The 22,961-nt window shown below is 40.0% G+C and overlaps 1 protein-coding gene across 1 annotated transcript; it reads left to right on the top strand.

Moving 5' to 3' along the window:
* The first annotated feature begins 3,696 nt into the window (after nucleotides 1-3,696).
* nrsn1 (neurensin 1) lies at nucleotides 3,697-17,379 on the top strand. The gene is made up of 3 exons (XM_056257737.1): nucleotides 3,697-3,802; nucleotides 7,844-8,050; nucleotides 15,369-17,379. The coding sequence occupies exons 2-3, from the start codon at nucleotides 7,853-7,855 to the stop codon at nucleotides 15,765-15,767; spliced, it is 597 nt and encodes a 198-aa protein (XP_056113712.1). The 5' UTR covers nucleotides 3,697-3,802; nucleotides 7,844-7,852; the 3' UTR covers nucleotides 15,768-17,379.
* The last annotated feature ends 5,582 nt before the right edge of the window (nucleotides 17,380-22,961 follow it).

A 22,961-nucleotide genomic window follows, 5' to 3' on the forward strand; every position in this document is an offset into this window, starting at 1 on the left:
CTGGGGAGCGTTGTGGCCTTGAAAACAGCAAATGGCCTCTTCACTCGAATGAGCCGAAATGAATCAACAGATCACCTGAAACCCTGTTTTTCAGGCAGTTGAACTCCGCGATTTTCCTCCTTGGAAGCGGCTGATCGTCCTGTAGTCTCCCTGACAGTCGGCAGAGGGGCGGCGCAGTTCTCTCCACTATGTCAGCGGGGATAAGAGTGCAGCCAGGTCCGGCCCCCGGAGCTTTAACTCAGTCACAGAAATCAGTCTTGTCCTCGAAATTAAATAAACTCAGATGACTAAACGCCAGTTAATATGAAAGATTAGACAGACTAAAAACCAGGAAATGTACTTTTTGCTTAATACTTTTATCTTTTCATTTTCATTTCATTTCAGGAGTACCCTTTACAAGGGTGTCGCCATGCAGTGAGCTGCTTGACCTTTCAGTCCTCCAAGTAGCAGAGGCATATATGGACTACGCCAGTGCTGTAGCTCCTGCAGTCATCACTATCAGGATGTCACATGAGGATTCTTTGGTGGATTCTGCCTTTGGTAAAGTTCAGTATGGAAGTGTGCTGTCATACCAGCAGCCAGCAGCAACAACATGCAACATCACTCACCATCAAGATGCCCCACCACCACCACCACCTCTGCCACTAGTTGGTTACAGCCTTGGCGCATCTGTTTGCCCATATAGCGAACATGGACAACCACACATGAGGTCACTGGCAGTAACCTTGGATATGGCTCACAAGATAGAGCATGCCACCAAAGAACAGAGTGCATCACATGCTTGGCACTCTGTCCGAAAACCCCGGGTAACAGCGTCACGTTTTAGGGAGGTTTGTCATGTGGACAGAGCTCAGCTGAACACCTACAAGGGTGAAAGAATCTACAAGGGAACTCGCCAGACAGCAAACACGAAGAGAGGCCTTGAAATGGAATCTACTGCAATTGAGGAATACTGTCTTAATTCACCCCGATGCACCTTGGCGGGGGACTCTCCTGATGGGATTATTTTTTACCCTGTTATTGGTTTTTTTACTTTTGGAGATAAGATGTCCCAATGTCATAAGTTACGTGGATTGTCCTTTCCTTAAATTTCACAATGGCACACCAGAACTGAAACAACAGCATGCGTACTATTGGCAAGTTCAAGGACAAATGCTGATCTCAGGATTGGCCTGGTGTGATTTTGTCGTTTATGCACAGGATGACATGATGATCCAGTGCATATACAAAGACATCAAACTGTTTCAGACCATTCGAGAGAAAGCTGACCATTTCTTTCTTTACTTTTACCTGCCAAGATGCCTACAGATGTAAAAAGACAAATAATCATTTAATATTGTATCAAAGTTTTTTTGTATTTACACAACATCACTGTACATAATGTTTAACACTGTATCAAAGTTATTTATATTTACATTTACATTCCTGCAGTGCAAGTGTTCAAGATATTTATACACGTTTATATTATTTATATTCGAACAAAAATATATCCAAATTCATCAATCCCCAACCAAAGTTATCTTGTCTTTAATCCTTTGCCCATGCTTTTACTAAGGGGCCATTCTGGTAATTTACAAGGAGGAAAGCAACTGTGTACAGCTGGTTGATGCTCCCTGTTATGGAAACAGGGATGACTGTGTCGAACAGCTTGTGTTCCTTCACCCTGCGGATGAGATGCTCGACGTGGACCCTCAGCCGAGCAATGGACTGTCTTCCTCACCTCATCAGCCGTCATCTGTTTCCTTTTTGACAGGAAAGCAGGTCTGTAGACTTTGCATGGCACACAGTTATCAACAAGAAAACCTTTGTCGACCATTATTGCCTTTCCGGGTTTCAACAGCGACACAATCCCAGACTGCTTAAAAAGCTCCTTGTCACTGACAGATCATGCATACAGGGATGACACAAAGGTGACCACACCATGTGGTGCCATGCCGATTAACCCCTTGAAGGTGCACTGGGATTTGTAATTGGAGAAGACTTCACTTTGAAGCCGGAGAGAGGATGGAGTTTGGCAACGCAGTTCCATGCAGTCGATTCCTAATGCCGACAGAGCCAAGAACGGTGTACAAACAATTGGCCCAGGTTGTAATAATTTGGCTAACTGTAGACTGATGAATGTTGAATCTGTGGGCCAGATTCCGCTGTGTTTGGCCAACTGAGAGGTGGATCATGAAGAGGAAGAACTCATCAATGGGCTGCAGGGACTGACCCTAAAAATAACAAGGTTTGCAATTATGTACATATAATGTGTAGGCTAAACTTTCTCTGAAAATGTAAAATTAGGTTTTGTTGTTCTATTTCTTTATTTACCCATGCACTGCCTCTTGTTTCAGCTTCACTCCTCATTGTAGGTGCCCTTGCTCTGGTCACACGAATCATGTTGTGGGATGCAGGTTCAATGAGTTTCCAGGAAGTCATTAAATGCCTGTAAGTTATGAACCTAAATGAGATGTAAGACATGTTTATTTACATACACACACACACACACACACACAGACACACACATATATATATATATATACACACACACACACACACACACGCACATTTACACACGCATACAGACATTTTAAAACCTTATATCCTCGTCAGGAGCAGCAAATTGCCCCAAACTAAATCTTTGACTGCCTGACAACTCATCCACCTGTCTCATTAGTCGGTCCACCTTTTTATGGAGATCTGATCAGTCTGATCCAGTTCATTATCAACTGCCTGTTCTGGAACTAAACAATAATCATGTTTCAGATAATGGGCATCCATTGGCACAGGACCTTCATCCACTTGAGTGTAAACCTCCCTTCTTTGCTATACCCCGGTGCGCCTTGGTTCAGCAACGGAGTAGCCGTTCCAGTGGAATAAGGTTGGTGCAGCTCCCTTTCGCAGCAAGCGACGCCCTTTAGGGGTCGATGGCTCAGTCAAATCATCACTTTTAAAGTGACGACTGCAGACCCTTGTATGAGAAGTGATGTTTAATCTGTCACGTCGAATGTTGTGAATCCACTCTCTGCGTGTTTCTTCGTCCACAGGAAAAGTGTGGAAACTCAGTATAGAGTTAAACTTTGAGGAGGCCTCGCATAACGGGACACAACAATGTTCAGCCGAACTACTGTCTTGTTGGATGATACACTAAAATGTTCATTATACACTGATTAAGAGAAGGCACAGCAGGTTAGACATTTTGAAAAATTTTGACTTTCTGCAATATTTCAGCAATCAAGAAAATGTAGTTTTATGATTTGTGACTTTGCTAATATAGCAAATGTATTATCTCATTATTCATAATAGGTAGAGCTTTTTAAATATAATGCTGGAAAATAAAAAAAGCATAACATGCAAATGTTTTATTAAACTATTTATTTTTTGATTGCATAACAAAAATAAAATGTGCCATTTTCTAGCCTTCTGATATAAACAATCTGATATTTATTATGCAATTATGGTGCAATTGCAATTTTTTTAAAGCTTAATTGGGTTTAATCACAATGCAAAAAATAGCCGACCTAGTTCTGGATATTTAATAGGATTGAAGGGAATCACCTCCCCTTTAGTATTAAATAGTGATTATATGATTTAGTATTCAAGGAGTAACATATGAGGAAGGACAGAGCAGATTCTTTCATTTGATAAGGGATTTAAACCTCATTAAAAATGCATCACACACTTTTGCAGGTGACTCAGAAAAGCATCTGATCAGAATAGACTCCCACCTCTATGGATTTGACGCATGCGCAGTGCGTCACTGAGTCGTCGGCTGTGAAGAGTGAAGAGCAGCGATCGCGCTCCAGCCCGGTAATGACAGGTATATTCACTTTTATATTTTATGCGCAAAAGAACACTGATCTATCAAAGCCTCTCGAGGTCACTTATACAGATATCATCGTTGTTATGTCTGTCACGATGACACATTTGATGGGTAAGACTGTGACTGCTGGATGAATCTACTAATATAGTGATCATCAAATGTGTAAAAGGCTGTTTTGTGCTGGATTGTTGGTTAAGAACGACACGTTTTTTAAAACATTCGTTGGTGCATCGGACATGCCAGCAGCTATTAATATATTTTCATATCTCTAATGGGGGGACTGTCGGGTACAGAGTGTCTCAGTTGTTCAGGAACATCAGATGACATGAAGAGCTTGGGATGACGTCATCTTTGACGTTTTACTGCTCTTTCATCACAGGAAAACCTACAGCTTGCTTGACACAGATGTCCTCAAACCAAATTCAAAGACATTGACAAATTGGGGTCAATTATTATTATTTGTTACTGATAATAATATAATTTGTAATGAATCAGATGTATGATATTTTGAAAGAATCCAGAATGTATGCATTTTCATTTGAGGTATATCATCCAGAGACGGTGGTTACAGTTGTCGTATCAAGAAGACTTGATGATGTAAATTTCCTCCAAGTGGAGAGACATTTATGGAGCCCAAATAGATGGCAAATGTCTGTTTCTGGAAATGCATATCCCATTCATTTTCTCCATATAGGGGAATAGGTTTTAAATAATATCTTTTAACAACAATAACAAAAGGCAGACCTACTGTGAGCTACAAGGTTGTTCAGTGGTATTTGCTTTTGTTGAAGGCTTCCACCCACATTATTTCCTTTTTTTTATATATTCATGCTCAACAGTAGAATTCCTTGTGAGAAACTAAAATACAATACTCATGATTCTGCAAAGAAATCTCCACCAATCAGATAATCAGGACAAGGAAATCAAAATAACAACACTTCAGCTCCGCCCACTTCAATTGAAGCCCTGCGAATGACGTAATTGAGTTGCTCTCCCTACGCTCTCGAAGTTCTTAAATATTTGTATATATAAATTTTATAATAAATGTCAAATATGTTGTTTCTATATAAATAATGAACATATTTAAATCAATAGGTCTATATTACTGCATCGTTTTAATCTCAATCGTCGCTGAAAATGCATCATGGGATTGTAGGTCTTTCTTGTATTTGTCTTTTTGTCTGATTTTCAAATATTTTTGTCTTTGCTACAAATCAAAGTGTGTAATGTTGTGATTTATCTCGTAGCTAGATGGTTTGGTTAATGGTCGATAATGCTTAAACCAATATTTTATTTTTAAATCCCTATGGAACAAAAATAAATAACAAAATTCAGAACCAACACCACTGAAAAAGTGGACAGGCACTGATGCTCTCTATAACTTAACGTTTTAGCTTATGTTGTTATAAAGTGATGGTATTGAAATTTTACTGACGATGGGTAAATTTGGCTTCATTTTCTGTATCTTTGCATGACATGACTTTAATTACAAAATGAGCCTAAATATTCAAATGAAACAAACTGATATTGTCAGAAGAGAGCTATGCTGAAGGGCAGCTGAGTCATTTCCTCATGGGTTTCAGCAGGTACACACTGAGTCGTGATTTAATTACAGCGCTCTGCTGGAAGCTAACAGCCTTATTCACCCTTGTGCTCCCATCACGCAAACCATCCTTTAAAAATGCTAATATCTGAACCTCAACAGAAATAACTCACACTGAAAACCACATGGTGTTTGAACATATCTAGCATATGACAGAAGATCAGAACTGTTTTTCTGCACACCAGTGTGTGGCTGTCGGCATGAAACTGAAGTTGTGATAGTCTTTTCTTCCCTATTGTAACATATATCCAAGTGAAACGGCTACTGGAACAACAACAATGACAAAAACAACATCAAAAAGTAGGACAGGACTTGATTTTGTCCATGAGGAATTGATTGGACGTTTGTGGTTTGCTATTGGTCGATCTCATGTGAGTGACAGGTTGCCCCGCCCATTATTAGTCAATTATTTATTAATTAATTTACTAAAACTACATGGTCTTGTAATTAGAGATGCACCGATCTACTGGCCAGGGTCCGGAATCGGACGATTTTCCGCATGATCGGCCCGGACCGGTAACTGGCCGGTCAGTCTCACATCTTTCCGATTCCAAGCCGGTCCGTTTTGTTGCCAGCGGCACAGGCAATAACACCAGCTGCACGTTCTTCTCTCCGTCGGCGAAGTGACACTCACCCGCCTCCTCTCAGTCGCTCGTCTCATTCGCTCCGGTTAAATAGTGCTTGTATTGCACATAATTTTACAAATTCCCGCAGATTTGTTGCTTACACCAAAAGCGTGCACACTACTGATCTATCGCTATATAAGTGGAGTGCACATAAGCCCCCTCTCAAGCAGCTTGTGAGTCGCAAGTACCAAAATGAGTGGCTTACGGTCAAATACACACAAAAGTATGTCAAAATGACTGTCTTGGCGAATATTCAGTTAAACACAGTCAGTTTGGGAGCCTAACTCAAGTTGGGTAACAGTATATTGGATCCGTTTATAAACTCTTAAAGGGATAGTTCACCCAAAAATGAAAATTATCCCATGATTTACTCACCCTCAAGTATGACTTACTTCTTTCAGACTAACACAATTTGAGTAATATTAAAAAGTACACTGGCTCTTCCAAGCTTTATAATGGTAGTGGATGGTGCTCCTGATTTTGAAGCCCAAAAAAGTGCATCCATCCATCATAAAAGTAATCCGCACGGCTCCAGGCCTTCTGAAGCAAAGCGATGGGTTTTTGTGAGAAAAATATCCATATTTAAATCTTTATAAACTAAAACAAAATGACTAGTTTCTGGCAGACGACCTACGCAAATCCACTTGCGGCAAAAGAGTAACGTCTGATCATGAACGCGGAAGTGCAGAGGAAAGAGCAAAACAGGATTTCGTTATAAGAGAAGAGGAGCTTGAGTTTGTTGCCCAGCCCGATTTGTTTGTACCACGAGATGCATCTAAGATGTAGTCGTAGGCTTACTATACTACATCCTACGTCATACATCGCGTCAGGGGTTACTCTTTTGGCTCATGTTGACTTGCGTCTACCGGAAGCTAGTTATTTTAGTTTATAAAGTTTTAAATATTGAATTTTTTTCTTACAAAAACCCATCGCTGCGCTTCAGAAGGCATTTATTACCTCCCTGGAGCCATATGGATATATTTTATGATGGATGGATGCACTTTTTTAGACTTTTTTTAGAATACCAAGCTTGGAAGAGCCTGGATATTTTTTTAATATAACTCTGATTGTGTGTCTGAAAGAAGAAAGTCATATACACCTAGGATGGTTTTGGGGGGAGTAAATCATGAAATAATTTTCATTTTTGGGTGAACTATCCCTTTAAATTGACAGCAGTCTAATATTCCTGCTGCTGTCTGTCATGTTAATTAAAGAACAAAAGACAAAGAAAATCACTCTCTGCTCTTGACCGAATAACTTTTGTAACTAACTGTAAGCATTAATCTATATTTAATTTTACAATGAAGACTATCCAGTGTTATTTTACATTTGATTACTTTAAATTCTGTAGTATTTCTTACCTGAATGGACTGTATACCCACCTGAAAAAAACTTAAAGCCGTGTTTATTTCTCTTTATTACCGGTATATTGCATTTATTTATGCTGTTGTTTGACATTTGTTAATAAGGTTTTTTTGTTAATTAGTACTGTCTTTTTACTTGTTTTTTATGAAAATAAAATTTAGCATGAAGAAAAGTAGATTTTGGTTTGTAAATGCAGCTGTCAATTATAGTTCTTTGAAAGAAAATCAGAATCTGCAAAAATTGGTATTGGTAGGTCACACTTACAAAAAAAACTGAAATCGGAATCGGTCAAGAAAATTGCAATCGGTGCATCTCTACTTATAATTTGAACGCTGTTTGTTGAGATTGGTTATTTCCTCACTGTTAATTTGAGCACAAAATGCATTTTATAAATGTCCATGTTGCATAACTAAATGACAGTGTTTCGTTTGTGTGTGGGTGCAGATGTGAAGGATGACTTCTTGCTCAGAGATCTGTGGGTCGGATTACGCTGAGCAGAGCCACGGTGCACTCAGCAGCGGTCACCAGGGTTACGGGGTGCGTTCCTACTTGCACCAGTTTTACGAGGAGTGCACCGCTTCCATCTGGGAGCGCGATGAAGATTTTCAGACACAGAGATCGCCTAATCGCTGGAGCTCTGTGCTCTGGAAGGTGAGCTTTTGTGAAGGCTGGCCATGTGCTATTTCCATGCAAAAAAGTTGCAGCTGTAAGCCCGTTTTTATGTTTGCATGAATGTAGCCAGACTTCTGACTGTCAGTATAAAATATGGTTTACTTTGCAACTTATTCTGACCATGGACTGACACTTCGGGTCTATCTAACTGAAATGTAAAGCAGCCAAACAGTTTGTTGCAGGGAAAAAACATTCAAACATTTAGACAGAAATTTCAGTTAATGAAACACAGAAGACAATATCAGAATGTGTTGCCAATCACAAACCTGGTTCTTCTTCTTCTAATGCTCTCGCTCTATCAACCAAGTGCACCCCGACAGACAGATGTCACGATCAGATAAGGCTGGGCGAAATCTAATTTTATTTTTAATAACTGTTTTAGCTTTCAACATTTATGAAAACAAGATCATTGATATTAAACGATTATTGTGCCGCATTCAGTTTTGCAATGATGCTCTCATTTTGTGTTGTGTTCTAAATCCAGCACAGTGAGCAGTGAGCACCCACATGCGCTCTCACCCCTTAATAAAAGCCTAAACACACTCTCTGCCAAGCTGTGGCATGTTCAGTTTAGCTCAAACCAAGATTATTTACTTTATTTAATTTTATATATTATTCAAGTTTAATGAATCCATGATGATGTTTTCAGTGTCAGTGAGTAATTGTGTTTAATAATGGTGATATAAATATTGACCAAAATAATCATGATTATCATACCTGCGAAATTTACCATTCTGACATTAAAATGGGCCATTTACATGATTTGTGCAAATCTGAGCTTTTATTTGGGGGGAGTATTAATGTTTATTTAGACTTTATTTAGAAATGTTAAGATAGCTTTTTTCTTTTCTTACCTCCATATGATGACTAATAAAGTCGTACTTATAAGCGCATCACTGGTTTGTGTACTGGGGTAACCGGGGTAGCTGCTGAATTTCTGAATTTTTTGCCACCTACTATTAGAACAGCAAATCTGCTGTTTTTATTCAAACCAATTAGATATAACATACTTCTCACATTTTATAAATTAACATGTTATGATTAAATTTTTTTCAGAACTTGTATTATTTAAACTTGTAAAGTTGTTTAAATTGTAGTTCTTAGTCATTTTGCTGTTAATGATGTCATGTTACCAAAAGCTACTGTACATGTAGTTCTATTGTAATATAATAATTTCCAGACACAATTTCAACTGCTGATTACTAGATTTGGTAACACTTTATTTTGATGGTCCCTTTTGAACATTCTGTTGACTATAAGTAACATTGCAACTACATGTCAACTAACTCACATTAGAGTATTAGTAGACTGTCTGCTTAATATCTGCTAACTCTTTATTGTGATGCTCCCCCATTACAGCTCATGCTGTAAATGTTAAAATAGTGGGTGCATTTTTTATTACTTGCTTTTGTGTTTTGCCTCCCTCTGCCATTTTACGCTAGTAGCGCAAGAAGCGCATATGTGACGAATGACGTCAGAGAAATGTCTCTAGGCTATAATCGATTATGGTCTATTACTGCATCGATGCAGAATCGTCCACGTACGCATCGCGATGAATCGTAGAAGGCAAGGCAAGAAAAGTTTATTTATATAGCACATTTCATACACTATGGCAATTCAAAGTGCTTTACAGAAAAGAATTAGAGAAAAAGGAATTAAAAGAGATATATGGTACAGTTATAAAATGAATTAAAAGAGTAAAACGATGATACATAGAGAAACTTACATAGAGAAACAATTATTTTTAACACCCCTACTACAGACCATAAGTAACTTTGAAAGTACATGTCAACTTATTCTAACCCTACCAGTCTACTTATAATCTACTAACACTCTAATGAGAGTTAGTAGACATGTAGTTGCAACGCTACTTATAGTCAACAGAATGTGTTAAAGGGACCATTAAAATAAAGTGAAACCCAAGATTTTTTTTAGAAAACAACTACGTAACTACTATGTAACTACGGTTCTATTTCATTCTTACTGACCGAGAGGCAGTGCTTCCCACTGAATATTATCTCTCTTGCTCATGCACAGGTCGAGTCTAATAACAACAAAGTCATCACATGACCAGGTACGTCATGGGGATCCCCTCTATTTAACCCCGTGACATCCTGCAAACTGTCTCTACAGAATCTTCTCGCGAGACTCTGAGTGACAGGGTGCTCTGCCGGTCATCCAGAACTCATAGAACCGTAGTTACATACGTAACTTTCGTTCTATTTAGTTCTTACTGACCACCAGAGGCAGTGCTTCCCACTGGATGGCTCATAACAACAAGGTCATGAGGAGGCTACTCCTAGCCTTAAGCCGAAGTTGAGGGTCCCAACAGGACTGCCGCTTCCATAGCACCAGGGGCTGCCACATTAACTCTGTAGTATCTGGAAAAGGTATCAGTGGATGACCAATTAGCCGCTTCACAAATGTCCATTAGAGGGACACCTTTTAATGCTGCCCAAGATGTTGAGATACTTCTCGTCGAATGGCATGTTATGCCGGCTGGCAATGTCAGGTTGTTGGCCTTATAAGACTGGACATTGACCTCCACCACCCAGTGTGAAAACCTCTGTTTTGACAGAGGCTGCCCTTCTCTTGGCCCACCGTAGCAGAGAAAGAGTTGGTCTGACTGTCACAGTTTCTCTGTGGCACTCAGATAGCCCCGAAGGGCTCGCACTGGGCATAATTGTTCCATTGGATTGCCATCTTGTGTGTCAGACACAGAACGATTAAGTGCTACCAACTCAATTGGTTGATTCCTAAATGATGTTGAGAGCCTTTTGGGTAGGAATGAGGGCTTAGGCCACAATGTCACCATTGTTCCATCCGCATTCCAACGCATACAGGACATATTGGTTGACAATGCATGTAGCTCCCCAACACGTTTAGCTGACGTTATTGCCAAAAGGAATCCAGTCTTTATTGAATGCCACTTCAGGTCACAATACTCCATTGGCTCAAAGGGATGTTGTGTAAGTGTTCTTAAAACCAGACTGAGGTCCCATGAGGGCACCCTAACAGTTGGAGCAGGGTGCAATCGCTGAGCACCTTTCAGAACGCGGGTGATTAGAATATGTGACCCTAGTGATTGATCATTTACCTTTACATGCTGGGCAGAAATTGCGGCCACATATACCTTTAGGGTAGAGGGAGCCCTGTTATTGTTTAGCAGGGACTGCAGAAAACATAACACCATTGGCACTGGGCAGTGGTCTGGGACCAATCTTCTTGGTGTACACCAATCAGTGAAAAGCTTCCACCTACAAGCATAGATATTCCTGGTGGAAGGTGCTCTAGAATTCAGGATTGTGTTTTGCACCTTAACATTACAAGACTTCAACAGTAATTCTGGTTCCTCAGTGGCCAAACACAGAGCTGTAGCCGACCTGGGCTTGGGTGCCAAATCTGCTCCTGCAACTGAAGGAGCAGGTCCGGCCTCCTGGGTAGGCTCCAGGGCTCCCCATTGAGAAGCCAGCATAACATTGGGAACCAAGGCCTGCCTGGCCAGTTCGGTGCCACTAGGAGCATCCTGTGGTGCCCTTGACGCATCATGTGGAGAGTTGGCAGAATTAAGAGTAGAAGATTTGGCCAGGCATGTGCTAACGCATCCTGACCCAATGGGCTGGACTTCTCTGTCCAGAAGAACCACAGGGGGCAGTGGGTCTAGGTCTCTGAGGCAAAGAGATCCACCTGTGCTCTGCCAAATCATCTGAACTACTTCTGGATTGAGTTTCCGTTCTCCTGGCGAAGGTCTGTGGCGAGACAAGTCTGCCACCACATTCGACACTACCGGTATATGCATCGCCCTGATGCTTGTGAACCGAGGGAAGGCCCATGTCAGAAGGTCTTGTGCTACTCTCATACCTCCCTTGGTTGCAGGTCAAAACCTCCACTGTATTAGCTAAAGAATCCTCTCTATGTCTCTTACTGGTGGAGACACTCACTGCTTCCACCCTTTTCCGCTTAGCCATCACTTTTCCCTGCCGAGGCGCATCTGAGGTCAAGAGTGCCTCTACTGCAGCTAGTCTGGAAGTTCTCCGCTCCCACGACATGGTGCTACAATTCATACAGGCATCATCAGTGAGGCCCTGCTTCAAATGTTCCAAGCCTAAGCAGGAGGAACAGCAGTCATGTCCATCGTCCTGGTGTAAAGTGGCCCTGCAAACAGTGCATGTCAGGCTAAGCTGTTCCATACTGCCACAGCAGTGCTTTACTGAAGCCCGAGCGAGAACACTCTGGGTGCCACAAAAATTCTATAATAGTAAGATACCGAAAGAAAGTAAATTTGTTTTTACAGCCAAACTAGTGCTAATACTTTAGCCCACTGTTGATAGAAGTACCAGGTAGTAGTACAGAAAACAGAGCAAAAACAGTCGTATATAATGCAACTGCAAGAAATATTATATAAATATATGCCTATATTAAAGAAAACCAAACAAAAAACAATTAAATTGTCATGTACAAAGCTACATGTGTAAGGCTATGTAATCTATAAAAATATTACTTACCTAAATTGAATGCTCAATATGAATGCAACCTGCACTGCAGTGCACGCCGCCGGTCTGTAACGAAAAAGATATATTGTTGTTCCTGAAGCGCACACACTCTTACTGTTTGTGATAATTAATCACTATATGGCTTTTCTATGGAGCGAAACCACTCTGAAATGCCATTTATACACGTTTCATAATAGAAACAATATCCGGTGCTTATGTAAGCAACTTCAAACTTCTCTGGCAGCGACCGGAATAAACAGACGTGTTCCAACAAAATAAAGTTTGTCTTCAATCCGCCGCAGCTTCTGGAGGACGCACAATGCGCGGCTCTAACAAAAATTATTGTTACGAGGCTGTGAAAGACGGAATTCAAGTATTCTGAATGAAAGTTTTTCCTTCGACCTGCAATCTTTGCACGTATGCGCGACGATTATAGGGACAGTTTGCAGGATGTCACAGGGTTAAATGGAGGGGATCCCCAGTACCTGGTCATGTGATGATGTTATTAGACTCGACCTGTGCATGAGCAAGAGAGATAATATTCAGCCTCTGGCGGTCAGTAAGAACGAAATAGAACCCCCTCCATCACCTTTTCAGCCGGTCCAAAGCAGCCTCATGATCAGATTAGAACTGCATTTATTGGTCACACTTTATATTAGGTGGACTTAACTACTATGTACTAACATTAAATACCCACAATACTATGTATTTACTGTGAAATTACAATTACATTATTTATTGCTAATGAGTTTGAGTTATTGAGGTTTTGAGGTAATGGTTGGGTCATTGTTAGGGGTAAAGTTAACAGTGTAACTACAAATGTTAATTAAATGCAATTACTTTTTACGTACATGTTGGTGCATTGCAGTGGTGGCTGGTGAATCATTTTCTAGGTGGGGCTGTGGCATATCAAACAATTTCAGCAAGCGTTGCAGGTTGCAGTATGATTTATTGCAAAACAGGCAAAGTTCAAGAACATCTCCTTGACCTTGACACCTGGTTATTCATAAAATCAGCTATGATGAGTTAATTTACCAGTTTCAATTAAATTGTGGATACCTCCATGACCGATTTAAACAAATGAAACAGAGGACAACTATGTACAAGAAAAATCAGTAACATTTTACAATAAGGTTTCATTAACATTAGTAAACTACTTTAGTCAACACGAACTAAGAATAAACAATACTCCTACAGCATGCATTAATGTTAGTTAATGTTAATTTCAACATTAATGCACTGTGAAGTAACATGAAAAAACAATGAACAACTGCATTTGTATTAACTAACATTAAGAAATATTAATTAATACTGTAACAAATGTATTGCTCATTGTTAGTTCATGTTAGTTAATACATTATCAAATGTTAACAAATGAGGCCTTATTCTGTAAAGTGTTACCAAAAAAATCAATGTGGTCGAAAAACCTGCATGTTGGTCTGGGCCCAGCTCTTTTATCTTTAGTGTTTCTGCCAAAGCTCTCTTCTCAAACAGACATTGGAGTAGAGATTTTACAGAGTTAGGTTTGATGACTGCGTCCGCCTTTGTTATAGTTCAAATTTCACAGCTGAAATTGAGATGTGCAGATGGGACATATGGAGAAAGTATATATTTTGATGATTAGATGATTTTCTACCATATCACATCATATAAATATCAATTTAAATAATATATAATAATAAAAATAATTTTGTGTGTGATGTTCAGGGAGGGCGGCGCCCTATTTAGGCAAGCCGCCACTGGTGGATTTGTAATTACTTTTAAAGTAAATTGTATCAAATGTTAAGTACATAGTAGTTAAAGGGATAGTTCACCCAAAAATGAAAATTAGCCCACGATTTACTCACCCTGAAGCCATCCTAGTTGTATATGACATTCTTCTTTCAGACGAATACAATCGGAGTTATATAAAAAAATGTCTTGGCTCTTCCAAGCTTTATAATGGGAGTCAATGGGTATATTTTTTTGGAAGTCCATCAAGTGGATCCATCCATGATAAAAGTGCTCGAAACGTGTCTGGGTGGTTAATAAAGGTCTTCTGAAGTGAAGCGATGCGTTTGTGTAAGAAAATATCCATATTTAAAACTTTATCGACTAAAATATCTAGCTTCCGGCAAACAGCCTACGCAAGTCGACTTGCGTCAAAAGAGTAACACTTGACGATGTATGTGTATGACATATGATGTAGGAATAGAGTAAGCTTTGACTCCTCTCGCGGTTCAAACAAACAGGGCTGGACAACCGCGTTCGTCATTACGTTGTGCGTCAAGTTCAAGGGTTACTCTTTAGTCAACTTGCGTACGGCCATCTGGCGGAAGCTAGATATTGTAGTCGATAAAGTTTTAAATATGGATATTTTTCTTACACGAACACATCGCTTCACTTCAGAAGACCTTTATTAACCCGCCATAGACGTTTCAAGCACTGTTATCATGGATGGATGCGCTTTGATGGACTTCCAAAAAAATATACACATTGACTCCCATTATAATGCTTGGATACAAATAACTCTGATTGTATTCGTCTGAAAGAAGAATGTCATATACACCTAGGATGGCTTCAGGGTGAGTCAGTGAATCATGGGCTAATTTTCATTTTTGGGTGAACTATCCCTTTAAGGCCACCTAATATGAAGTGTGACCCCAGTTTTCTTCTAGTTCTGTCTTTTTATGTGTGCAGTCATCAGACGGTCAGTTTGAGGTTGAATCATAAATGAACCTATGCAGCAGATGCCAGTACTGTCATCCTGCTAAAGCCACTGCTGTTGAATAGACTAATTTGGTTGTTCTGTTACTCTTTGTCAGGTCTGTCTCGCGCTAGGAGCTCTGATTCTGGTAGCGGGGTTATCTGTGCTGCTGGTGGGCTACGCCACGCCGCCTCGACTCGAGGCATTCGGAGAAGATGAGCTGCTCTTCGTGGATGGACGCGCCGTGCGCTTTAACCGGGCACTGGATGCCTGTAAGCTGGCCGGAGCGGTGCTGTTCTGCGTGGGTGGTAGCGGGATGGCGGTGGGGCTACTTCTGGCTGCCTGCTCTCAGGGCAGTTCGAAGGAAGAGCTCCATCTGCAGCAGCGCTTCAAAGAGCGGCTTGCCGAGATCCAGGCCTCCGTTCAGCCCGTCACTCGCGCACCCACCCCGGGGGAGGGCAAGGTGCCCGTGACGCTCTCCAAGGTTCAGAGCGTCCAACCCGGGGCAGAAACCTGACCTCAGCCCTCACCACAGTTAAACGTCAGCAAAACGAGATTCCAATGGTTTCGTGCAAAACAACAGTTCCAGGAACAGTAGAGATAGATAACACTGCACTTTCTCCGGCGCAAATCATTCGTCTATATCGACCAAGAGTACAGAGAGTATTTGGTGTTTAACGTAAGCGTACCCCTGTAAATCATCATGCCACAAACGTGGTGCTCCTGAATAGACAAACAGCACAAATATACTTGCGTGCTATGCTGATAACAACGGCTAGGAATCAGAACACCTTTAGGCAGCTGTTCCAAAGAGCAACATATTCTTCAGAGGTGTCTAAGCATGTGCATATTAATACCGAATAAGTAAGAATGGTTTCTCTATTACACTCAAATCTTGCAGTGATCCTCGCAGTCTTCGCTACTTCACAGCCTCTCGCTTTAATCACAATTTCCATTGTGATATATGAGATGGAGCTAGTCAGAGTCACTCATAAACAAGCAGAAAGAAGGCTGTGCGTGTTACTGGCTAATTTATCATCGCTGCCAACGGAAACTACAATGATTTGTTATTGCTCATTCAAAAACCTTCACGTTGGCTCATTGCCAACACCTAAGGTGCAATTTTTCTCCAAATCTCTCCAAGCGAACGCTTCATGCTCTATTGCTACAGTCAATCAATAGTTAGTTGACAGAACGCAATGCGTTCCAGACAGCTGAAGCCACAATTTCACATCATGCGGCAGCATCTCAATACCACGCATCCATCTACTCAAATACATCATTGCTTGCGATATCAAGGGGCGAAAATAGATTAACGTCAAGATACGCCTGTGGGATTATGTAATATCCTCTCATTGCGTAGCACATCATTCTTGCTTCAGCCTCTGTTTTCTCAAGAGGACATTAAGCGCCGTCTCTGTCTGTTGGTAATTACACTCATTGGAGCGGAGCCCATTAGGACTTTCCATGCGCTTCTGCTAATGTTCTGGAGAAAACGCCACACTTTCTTTCCGTCTGGTTTTCTTTTGTGTGTTGCTGTTTGAACTCATGGTAGCGTGACTGCTGTTGCAAAGTTTCATTTCACTGTTTGTGACACTCATTCCTAAAAACACGATTACTTTGTGCAGGTATTTCTTTTTTTTTATTGTCATATTATTCACTTTGATTAAACATTGCAAACTACTTTCAAGAAGGTTGATAAGAATGAAAAACAATAGCCGCTTTTGTGAGTGTAATCCTTTGTTATTTACTGATTATTATGACTGATCGCTGAACATATTGCATATGCATTCAGATATTTGAAAATGACAAGGCTAATGAACACATTAATCACAGGATATTTAACAATCTAATCTCTCAGACAGGCCTAAATCAAGTTGAAATATAACATTTTTAATATAAGCTGCTTCAAGAATTGATACTTCTTGTTTAAAATGACACTGTATGTGAAATTGTGACTTTGCAGAGGTGTGTAGATTACAATGCTGGTTATTATCTCAAACTATCAAAGCTTCTTGTTTGGTTTGTGCCGTCTTCTATTTGGAAGGAGAAGGTATCGGAGCTGTTCTTACTCTTGGAACATGTCTTTTGCAGCAAACAGAATAAAAATAACTGTTTGTTACCGTCAATGTCTGTTTTTCTTGTTTGCTCTGAATTTGCACATTGAAATGATCATTGAAGAGATGGCAATTAATCACAGTACATAAAAAAGTTCCCATTATTCATTTTATGCATTCATTAATTGCATACTACTGACTATAGCTTTATTGTCATAATAGTATAAAAAGTGTGGTCATGTTAGGTAAGTTTTAACGTAATTCTGCGGGCAAAAAGATCAATCAATTCCAGATTCCATGGTTTCCTATTAAAATTACTATAGATTCTAACATTTTCCTGTACGAAATTATTTATTTTTTTAAATTGTGGGTTTCAAACCTCAGATACAACTTATTCTATAACCTTCAAGTGTCACCTTAGAGTTCCTATCGTTCTTTATGCCAGCAATAGTTTCCCTACCTTTCCAAATGATATATTGCTTTCCACCAGCTCCCTCTCAATCTGGGAGCATCTTGCAATGCTGCTTTGCTTTCATTATTTAAATTTTCCCTTCCTTATTTTTTTATCCTGTAGAAATCTGAGAGGTTACCCTCTTTGGAATGCATACCTTTTCTTTGTTAACAACACCTTAAAGGGTTAGTTCCACCAAATTGTTTAAACTCTTTCATAATTTACTCACCCTCATGTCGTTTGAAACTCGTAAGACTTCCGTTCATCTTCGGAACACAAATGAAGATATTATTTATAAAATCTGAGCCAGTTCTGTACTCTTCGCTACGCAACTACCAGCCTTAAGCTTCAAAAAGTTAATAAAGAGATTGTAAAACTAATCCATATCAATCGAGCGGATTAGTCCACATTTTCTGAAGAGACTCGATTAAATGTTAAATGTGAAGTTAAATTCAGTCAAATTATTTAATTCGACTGAATTTAACTGACTAAATTTTTAGGCTTTTATCCACATATAAACATTGATCAGCGAACATAAACAGAAGCTCAACCAAACCTGCTTGACACACGAAAACAAATCTCATTGGTTATGAGAAAAACCTGTCATCATTTACTCACACTCAAGATGTTCCAAACCTGCATGAATTTCTTCTGCTGAACACAAAATATATTTTGAAGAATTATCGGTAACCAAACAGTCTATGGAAGTCAATGGGGTCCATCAACTGTTTGGTTATCCATATTCTTCAAAATATATTCTTTTGTGTTCAGCAGAAGAAATAAATTCATGCATGTTTGGAACAGTTTAAGGGTGAGTAAACATTTTTGTGTGAACTATCCCTTTAATAAATTACTTGTTGCTAAACGGTATGCAATTCATTTTAAAAGTATATTGTATGATGGAGAAAATGTTGTTTTACTGTAACTATAAAGCTCTTTCTGGTTACGCTATGTTAGCCACTTGACAGAATAGTCTTGTCTTCAATGGTACATAAATATTACTCACAGTAAATCAAGAAAACAAGATATTCAAACAGTAAGACTAACCGTGCTGAGCTATATATATAACAATGATTATTTTTCTGTCGATGAGGTATCTAAACAGTTGCTCACCTTTCTAATAAAACAACATATTAAAGCGTCTGTGATGTTTTCATGGTTTCTACAAAAGTAAAACCAGAAATATAGGGAAACACGAATATGATGTCACTGACAAGCGACACAATGAGGAGGGATGTTACAGTGGTTAAAATAGCTTTTTTCTCTGGATTTAAACATTGTTAGAAACATTTGGGATAATGTAAGTACCCAAGTCAACAAACTGTATAACACTGTGCTAGTGGTTTTTGGATATTTAACGAAATCTTACATATTGTGCCTTTAAGCTGTGTTCTCAGCAAGTTTGTTTCCTGTTGTGCTTTTGATCAGTTCAGTCGAGGGAGAGCAACTGGGCAATCCGACACGGCCGCCTCGCCGGCACAAGTTATTTGATATATGTCAGCATGACATTAGAGCAAGTCAGATCACGGCTGCATCCAAAAACCTAGGCAGCTGAGCTTGTTGCCTCGCTGCCCTGTCAGGCAATGACTTAGCAGGCGGTATTTGTGCATGAAAACACCTCACGAAACTGATTTCAGACGGACTTCTGAGGCAGCGTAACAATTTAATGATCGATAACAAAACAGAGAGAGCTTTGGTGACAACAAATTGAATATTTAATTACTACAATACTAACTTCTCGCTAGAAATGTCATCAAAAGTGGGACAAGTTGGTAAAAATGTACATCTTACACACAAACTGACCACAAACTTCAAATTTCAGACGCCATCTTTATTTTTTCAGCTCAACAGTCAGGGAATGGAAAGCACAGGATTGTGGGATATCAAAGGCAGCAAAGGATTCATCTATGCTGCCTTCAAAAATCAATCAGATGAAGGTTTCTCAGGAGACAGGATGTGGCACGATCATTGGATTCGGACTTGTCTTGTTACCTTCCTACCTCCGTATCCTGCCTGCGGAGGGAGCATTTTTAGTTTTCGAATGCAGCCCACTTTTCTAACCTGTATGCGTCTTTCGGTGATCCCATGTGATTGGTTCTGCACAGCTTTTGCTCATCTCAAACAAGCCTATTGAATCATTGGCTGCATCCCAAAACTGATAAATGCTGACTTCGGAGGACGCATTCCAAGGTGGGAATGCATCAAGGCACATCCGAATGCAATGTTAGTTTCACTTCCTGTCTCCTGAAATACCTTCATCTGATCAATTTTATAAGGCAGCATAGATGTATCCATCGCTGCCTTTGATATCCCACAATCCTGTGCTTTCCATTCTGTGAAAGTTAAGCTAGAAAAATAAGGATGGCACAACTATCCCAGCAAGCGGCATGACGTATCTTTACATTCTCTATTCTGAGGAACAAAGTCATGGATTGTGAGATATAAAGTCACAATTATGAGTTTATATCCTGCAATTGTGAGATAAAAAGTAATTTATTATTCAATTCAATTCAATTCAAATTTATTTGTATAGCGCTTTTCACAATACATATTGTTTCAAAGCAGCTTTACAGAAAGTGCATTTCAGAAATGTACATAGAAGAATATAGTTAGTTAATCATCATGTATTAATTTAGGGCATAACATATCGCCGGCGTTGAGTCGTCTCTTCACAGGCGTCGAGTCGTCTCATCGCAGGCGTTGGGGCATCAGAAGTCTCCGTGAGAGGCTGGATACAAACTGGAGCTGACGAACGCTATTTACCTCGGGACTAGCGTCCCGAGATAACAGCAGACAAGCAGATGGGAAATAATTAGCGTAGCTGCTGTTCATAATATTAATGCATTCGATCTGATTCAACAGTGGTATAAAAGGTAAGCATTATGTGAATGCTTGGCTGAAGAGATGCGTCTTTAATCTAGTTTTGAACTGGGAGAGCGAGTCTGAGCAACGAACAATATCAGGAAGGCAATTCCAGAGTTTAGGAGCTAAATGTGAGAACGCCCTCCCTCCTTTAGTGGACTTAGATATCCTAGGAATGACCAGAAGCCTCGAATTTAGGGATCTTAAAGAACGCGATGGATTGTAGGGCGATAGAAGGTCCATTAAATACACAGGAGCTAAACCATTTAGGGCTTTATAGGTCAGTAGTAGTACTTTGTAATTGATACGGAACTTAATAGGTAACCAGTGCAGAGATGATAAAATCGGTGTTATATGATCATATTTTCTTGACCTAGTAAGAACTCTAGCGGCTGCATTTTGCACTAACTGTAGCTTGTTTATTGAGGATGCAGGACAACCAGCTAATAAAGCATTACAGTAATCTAGTCTCGAGGTCATGAATGCATGAACTAACTTTTCTGCATCAGAAATAGATAGCATGTTACGTAATTTAGCAATGTTTCTAAGGTGGAAAAAGGCTGTTCTTGTAACATATGAAATATGATTTTCGAAAGACAAGTTGCGGTCTAGTATAACACCCAGGTCTTTTACTGTAGTGGATAAGGTAACAGGACATCCTTCTAAATTAAAGTTGTATTGTAAGAGATTTTGTGGGTAGTTTTTTGGACCAATAAGTAATACCTCCGTTTTATCTGGATTTAATAGCAGGAAATTACACGTCATCCAGCATTTTTTATCTTTAAGACATTCTGTCAATTTAGATAGGTTAGTGTTTTCATCTGGTCGTGATGAAATATATAATTGAGTGTCATCAGCATAGCAGTGAAAATTAATTCCATGTTTTCTTATAATATTACCAAGTGGCAGCATATATTTTGAGAATAGCAGAGGGCCTAACACCGATCCTTGCGGCACTCCATAGTCTACTGATGTTATCTTCGATTTTTCCCCATTTAAACAGACAAAATGGTAACGGTCTGATAAGTACGATCTGAACCAGCTTAATGCCTGTCCCTGAACACCAGTGTAGTTTTGTAGTCGATCCAAGAGTATTTTGTGATCTATAGTGTCGAACGCAGCACTAAGATCGAGTAGAACTAGAACTATTATGTGGTGGAAACAAGCTTCCATAGTATGAACTATGTTATAGTGAGTGATATCTCGCTGTTTTCCGGTGTGTGAGTGAGTCAGTGGGCTAGGAATAGATGTTGATTTCAGTGAGTCATGCTAAAGATCTGCTGCTGTCTCTCAGATGAAGAGATGACTCACTCACACTGTTCACCTAAGCAGCAGAAATGCAGCACAATCTACAAGAATTCTTGTCAGCTGTATGTGTGTCTGTGGAAGGTATCGCATATGTTGAGATGATTGTTATGATTTAGCCGTGGTCAAAAGACAATATAAAAGTCCACCAAAGCAGTTTGTTTAACACTGACTACGTTTACAAGCAGCCAATAACCCGTTCAAAACCGGAATATTAGCAATAACCCCGTCGCGCACGGCCATGTAAACACCGGCAAAAACCTGCCGTCTGGCGCATACAAAAACCCGCGTGCAGTATACCGGAAGAAAACAAGAAGTGGAGGTAAACATGGCGAGACGCAGCACAGCACCATAATTTTGGACCAGTACCAAAGTATCAGCACCAAAGCGCAAACAAAGGTGATCGCTATCTGCCCCGAACTATTCATTATCCGCGCGCTGCTGCTGTTGTTGTTGTCTTTGGATACATTAAGAAGAATCGGAAATTACGCAGATTGCGTCTTAAGGTTGTCCGTACATCCAGAAACTAACCGTGCGTCACCATTTACATCGGGATATTACCAATTGATTACAAATTCCATGTATACAGGAGTAACTCTCTCTGCTCACGCATGTAAACGGGTTATTCCGAATGTTTCAGAAACCCGAATAGTGACCTTAAAGGTGCAGTGTGTAGATTTTAGCGGCATCTAGCGGTTCGGTTGCGAGTTGCACTAATGGCTCAGCCCACTGCTCACCCCTCCCTTTCGAAGAAGCTACGGTTGCTAAAACGGGACAAACATATCGTTGTCTGAGACAGCAGAGAATAGCCAGAGTAAGCCAAGAGTGTGTAACATTGTCACTGTTTCTGTACCACAGTCCATTAGTAGTAGCCTTTATTGTCACTAGTCACAAGTACCACCGAAATTAGCCATCAACCTGTCCATACAGACATACATACAATATGACAAGGGGGTAGACAGGACAGGAAGACAGAGCATTGAGGAAGAAAATACAGTATAACATGAGGAGAGGTGAGGAGGAAAAAAAAGGCAAC

This window comes from Rhinichthys klamathensis, unplaced genomic scaffold (assembly GCF_029890125.1).
Source record: "Rhinichthys klamathensis goyatoka isolate OS25496 unplaced genomic scaffold, OSU_Roscu_1.1 h1tg000006l_1, whole genome shotgun sequence".
NCBI lineage: Eukaryota > Metazoa > Chordata > Actinopteri > Cypriniformes > Leuciscidae > Rhinichthys > Rhinichthys klamathensis.

Bases quoted from the DNA above. Each gene is read 5' to 3' on its own strand.
- nrsn1 (XM_056257737.1), top strand. From the start codon at position 7,853: ATGACTTCTTGCTCAGAGATCTGTGGGTCGGATTACGCTGAGCAGAGC. The intron at 8,051-15,368 runs GTGAGCTTTTGT...ACTCTTTGTCAG, and splicing joins GGAGCTCTGTGCTCTGGAAG to GTCTGTCTCGCGCTAGGAGC.